The sequence below is a fragment of the Lissotriton helveticus genome, chromosome 3_1 (genome assembly GCF_964261635.1).
Source record: "Lissotriton helveticus chromosome 3_1, aLisHel1.1, whole genome shotgun sequence".
Taxonomy (NCBI): domain Eukaryota; kingdom Metazoa; phylum Chordata; class Amphibia; order Caudata; family Salamandridae; genus Lissotriton; species Lissotriton helveticus.
The window spans coordinates 283,240,505-283,246,504 of NC_136061.1; the positions used below are offsets into that span (position 1 = coordinate 283,240,505).

The 6,000-nt window shown below is 42.4% G+C and overlaps 1 protein-coding gene across 2 annotated transcripts in view; it reads left to right on the forward strand.

Moving 5' to 3' along the window:
- Positions 1–1,658, forward strand: part of TBX2 (T-box transcription factor 2) — a 30,000-nt gene extending 28,342 nt beyond the window's left edge. For both annotated transcript variants that reach the window (XM_078679812.1, XM_078679813.1), the window contains one exon: positions 79–1,658. In XM_078679812.1, the coding sequence (XP_078535938.1) occupies positions 79–531 (453 nt within the window). In that variant the 3' untranslated portion in view covers positions 532–1,658. The remainder of the gene's footprint in view (positions 1–78) is intronic.
- Positions 1,659–6,000: the final 4,342 nt, after the last annotated feature.

The following is a 6,000-nucleotide window of genomic DNA, read 5'->3' on the forward strand; positions in this document are numbered from 1 at the left end:
ACAATGCAGTTTGAAAACAAACCTGCACATTTGCAGCAATATCAGCATTGATTAAATGTGTTTTTCTTTCCTTTGCAGGGGATCCCAATGCCCACCTTCGGTGGCCTGTTTCCATATCCCTACACCTACATGGCTGCAGCAGCCGCAGCAGCGTCGGCAGCCATGCCAGCCACCAGCGTGGCCAGCTCCCTGTCCAGGAACCCCTTCTTGACCACTACTCGGCCTCGACTCCGCTTCAGCCCGTACCAGATACCCGTCTCCATCCCACCAAGCACCAACCTCTTGACCACAGGCGTTCCCGCCAGCCTCAACCCAGGCTCTGAGAGCTCCAAGCCCAGCAGCAGCAGAGAGTCCAGCCCTCTCCCTGAACCTCCAACCCTCAAGAGCAGCCACCAGAGGTCTGCCTCCAGCTCCCTGTCCCCCAAAACCTCCATCAAAGATTCCATCAACGAACTGCAGAACATCCAACGGCTGGTCAGCGGGCTCGAGAGCCAAAGAGAAGTGTCTCCTGGCAGAGAGACACCCAAGTGACTGGACCCACCTGCCAAGCACCCAGCCAATAAGGGCTGAAAAGCACTGGGAAATTGTACAGCACAGAGTAAATATTTATTTAAAAGGGGCAGCGATCAAAGGCGGGAACTGAACAATGATTCTTGCAGCAACAACCCACCCCTGATCATCACCAATGGAAAGTCTACCAAAATTACACATTCCTCCGAACAGAATGCCACAGAAGAGGAAAATACTGATCAAATTAAGACTTTGAAGGAATACCATCCTTAGATATCTACTGTGGGTTGCTCCCATTTCGGGGGTATTGGGTGTCCCGGCGTAAGAATGTACATTAGCTGCAATGGCAAGTGTTCTGAAGATGAGCGAAAGGGTGGTATTGCTCCCCAACTATGAAGAAGTCCTATCTTTGAAAGACTGGACAGACCTTGCATCAAACCCCTATGCCTGTCCCGATTGCAAAGAAAAAAATACTGAAAGCTCTAAAATAAGAGCGTCTGGAGCCCAGAGCTCTCGTAGGCAAGGAAGCCATGAAAATAGACGCTTTGTGCACTGTCAGATATCGACATGGGTGCTTCTGTCCTACCTGTGTACCAGACATATTTATAAAAATAAATAGAAATTTGTGTAAATAAGCTATAAGGATCCCAGAATATGCAAATTGGTATTAATTTATTCAGAGTTGTACATGGTGTGTACATAATATGTAGAGTTTAACTCGATTGCATTTAATTTTTTTTCACTTTACCTGATACCTATATATTGTAAATGGGGAAAATATTTAGCTCTGTTGTGATTGAAGGAAGTATGGGTTCTTTAACTGTGTTTTGTTGGGTATTGTTTGTCCCCGCCTGTTCCTAGGACAATCACGTGCCATCAGTATACAACCAGGGTAATGCCCTCGATGGGCTGTCTACCAACCCGAAATGTTCCATCATGTTATTTAGCATCTTCACAGAGCGGGGTAGAAAAAGGCAGGAATAAACCTCAGGTTTTTATTTTCACTCCAGTACACAAAGAATCAGTCAACGATCACGCCACGTGCTATACAAACTACATGATTTGATATGTGCTGGTCATCGGGGTATCTTATCTGTTCATTTTTTTGATGAATCCTCTCACATCTTTCAATAAAAAATAATGAACTACTTTTAAGTTTCTTGTTCTCTCTAACTCTGAGCAGTTTAATTTGCTGTGTTTATAAATGTTTTCCAAATGTCTTCATTAGAGCCAGACTCCTGTTTTTTTTAATCTCTTTCTTGTCCTCAAGAGAATGGAGTATCTAACATTGCTCGTCTCTCCTTGCTCTGCGACTTTTCAATCAACATTTTTAGCACCCATTGATTTTTAGAAAAAGTTTTCTCTCCTATACTTCCTAATATTTTTCCTAATCATGTTCTTTGGAAAAAACTGTCCAATAAATGTCTTAAAATGTCTTTCATTGAAGTAATTTCTCCAATAGAATTCTCAATACTGTCTGACACACCGTTGTGTTATTTAGTAAAATCATTCACAGAAAGGCTTGATGTATCAAATAAAAGTGTATGGTGGACACGTCAAGAATAATCGAACAATGGAAGCTTTACATAGTAGAGATGAAGAAATTGTAATCCCCAAAGGTGTACTTTGAGACATCCATATTTGTTTCACAGGTAGAGTAAGAACGTATAAGTAATTCTCTAAAGGTGTCCAACAGCAGGATCACTTTTGGATTCTTTTATTTGATGTAAAGACAACATAAGAGGTGGGCTGTGCAATACTAAAAACATTGAATACTACAGTCCAGGGGCTGTATATTCTGGTGGCTCAAATTCTTGATTGACCAATGGACCATAGAGAAGCAATATTATTTGTGTCTACTCGCCGTCATGTAGAGTGGTGGGAACCTTAAATGAAACCGAAGCTAACGGCGCTACCGTCAGATGTTTTCTATGAAAATTGCTCACCTGTTCGTAGGTACAGTAAAGAAAACATTGTTTAAGGAATGCTAGTGTTTCTATTGCAAAACCGGGTAATGAGAAGGCTTGGTGCCAGCTAACGTTGACCTGTCAAATCTTTGCTGGTGACAACCTGCCCAGAATCCCTGATGACATCTGAAGTGTCCCTTTTTTAGACGGACTCTATACTACCCCCGCCCGACCACATGCACACAGCACACATCCCCACTAATTTAATTCAAGGTCTATGTTCTGCATTCATTCAAAGTCGTAGAAAAAAGCAAGGTGAGAATTTGGTGTACAGAGAGAGAGAGAGAGAGAGAAGGGGGAAACAGCAAATTCTTGCACTAACCTTTAAAGTAAATTTCTATTTATTAAAGATAACATTTAGTTCACCTGACAGCAAATCTTGGCATCGCGTAATCAGGCCCTTAGGTCCAGTATATTGACTTTATTATGATAGCTACCTTCAAGTAATCCTTCACACACTCACAGACCTCATAGATGCCACTACCACCAAAAACGGTCTACTTTCATGCCACCGTATTCTTGCCTGTTTGTCCCCCAAGAATTTTCCCTTTCACCATGTACCATAATTAGCTCTTTACTGACTGATGCCACACTCTTCACTCATTGACTTGGGAGTTCTTCCCCAGAAGGAGGCATAGATCAACACTTTTCTCGTGACCAATGCTGGCAATTTATGTATGTATGTTTGTGGTATTTATATACTGTGAACGTAACTGAAAAGCATCCTGTGGAGGCCTCCCACAATGGCTTTGCCACCATCCACATCACAACTCATACTGCACGTGTATTGACCCCTCTGTGGCATTGGGAGTCAAATTTTGCAGACCTATACGCCAAGACTCATGGAGCTCTTCTCCCTTAGCCACTCTTTTGGCCCTCTCCTACCTTGCATGCACTTAACTTCACCAGCAAAAGCCCTATTTTCGGTGTGAGGCAGCGCATAATGCAGACAACTCCATATTTGCTTTGCCTTACTAGACAGGTTGGTGGTATGCGGGAACAGAAGTTTCTCACCTCAATACCCTTTGTTAGGTCTGTCTGATAATTTGCTCTTGGTGGGCTCCCTTGTTCCACCTGGAATTCAAAAGCTCGAACAGAAGCGGGCTGTCTCCGACCCAGTAGGCCCTGCTCCCACCGCCATAGAAGTTGAAAATACATTAAAAAACATAGACCCAAAAAGCCACGACTGAGAACTGTAGAACGCTTGCATGCTGGAGCCATGTATATGCAGGTGGCCTGCTTTTTGGTGGATGTCTTGCCTAAGCCAAGTCTCTCCCTTGTTCACTTCCAGAGAAACGGCGAGTTGTGAACCTTCCAACTAATTTCCAACTCTGGGAGGTAGGCGCAACCTTTTCCCACTTAGAGCTTGTACGTTCACGTAGATGGAACTCTGGCCCGCGGAGCAGCGGGGAGTAGACCATCGGTTAGTGGTCTTCTCTTACCAATGCTACATGCCTTCTTTTTACAGCAGTGTTCTGTGTGACTGGAGGGAGGCTAGTCCTCACTGGTATCGGTAGGAAAAACTTCAAATAGTAGTAAACAAATTGTGGTGGTTCTTTCGAAATCAGCCATTTGCCATGCAACAAGGCTCTAGTCGTGGTCTGAGACCTCTTCGTCATGGATCCGTTTTGGAGAACCGCTATGGGTAATGTTGATTCAGGACAAGGCGGAATCACCCAGGTGGAATACGGCTCCCACTTGTGGCAGGGGTGGTACGGTGCAGGCCAGTCAGCTGGTGATAGTATTTGTTAGTGGGAATGAACAGGCCACACCTGTTGCCATTAAAATGGTAATTGTAATAGCTGCTATTTTCAGTGCTTTAAACTGACTTTATCAATACAAGATTATTATTATTGTCGCCAGCATTATTTGCTTTCATTCAGCATTTTCTATTTGATACCACACCACCCATAAAGCATTAGGTTCTCACTGATGTGAATCCATAAATTGAGGATGCTACGTGAAGCTTGGGTATACCCTATTATTGTAGTCACCTTTTTTTAAAGACCGAGAATACATTTTTCAGTGTCATTATTTTATTTAAACTGCAGTTCTATTAAAGGAATAATGCATTTTCCCTGGGTAACACTGTGTAACGAAGGATGTATTTCGCTCAATGTTTCACCACTCTCCTCTGTTTACAGCATTTCAAATAAGGTTTTCTTTTTAATATTTTCTGATTTGATTTTTACATTATGCCAAGCAAGCTTTTTTTTTTTAATCATTTAATAAATTCGTTGGCATTTTGTAGCCATTTACTTTGTCAGTCAGTCAGTCAAAGAACTTTATTCGTTAATTAAAACCATAAAAGCAATACATAATTCATAAAACCAAGTTAAAATACAATTAAACAAGTCTAAAGATTGATTGCTACTCCTTGATAGAAAACATGTTAAAAAACACTTTACAAAAACAAGTTTAAAGAAGAATTGATAGATATGGGGTATTTCGGTGTATTTTAGAATATTCCCACCCAGTTTTTGCAATGTCAGGTTTGATGGTTAATTATTGGGGCAGTTCTTAATTTATTTTGTCTAGCGGCTGCTACAAAAAAACAAGCTACACCATATGTGACCTGTACCGAGTTCAGCATCTGTAGGTATAATAGCGCCGGCCGTACCTGGACAAAGTTCAAGTCTTTCAAAATAGGGAGAAGAAATTTTTTGCGAGCCACCAGATAATGTTCGCACAGCATGACTAGATGCAGAGTGTCCTGTGTGGAAACACAATCGCAGGTACAGGGTGGGGAGTTTTCCGGGATACCCCACTTTGTGTGCGAGCCGAGCACAAGATGTATCAGGTTGAACCTGAACCTTGTGAGTAAAAAACGATGATAAGGTTTAGTAACATATTTTAAATAAGGTTCCATAGCCATGGATGACGAAAGTTGGAAAAGTGATCTTACCATTGGCTTACAAAGTTCAACCGTTTCCCTTTCACACTCCAACATGTTTCGGAAATGCCGCTTGACCCACTTTACATCCTCTTTTTTCAGATTTTGTGGAAGAGAGTACATATCCGGGCGCCCTAGCCTCGCGCATGCCGCTCTAACATACGCCAGCCACGGTATATTGTCTGCTTTATCCAGGGATATACAATCTTTGAGGATGCAATGATTCAAAGTGATCTCCTCATTTGTCCAGGTTTTAATCCAGCATAACAGTGGGGACATTTTTAAGAGATCAGTGACGTGTCCCAAGCCTATTTCGCTGTGGATTGAATATGTGGGAGATGATTTCGGAAGTGATAGCAAGGCTCGTATAAAATTATTTTCTGCAATTTGGATACCTGGGGCTGAGACATAGCCCCATATGTCTGCCCCATAGGATGCAATTGCCACACATTTGGCTTTATAAATACGGGTCATAGCTTCCATAGGTCTCAAACCCAATCTTTTGGAAAAATGCAAAAGGGCTGTGGTGGATCTGGTGACTCCATTCTCCTTTAGTTTCAATTGGGCGCCCCAAGTTCCTTTCTCGTCAAAAGTGACGCCCAAGTAACAGAAGAAGGGGACCCTCGAAAT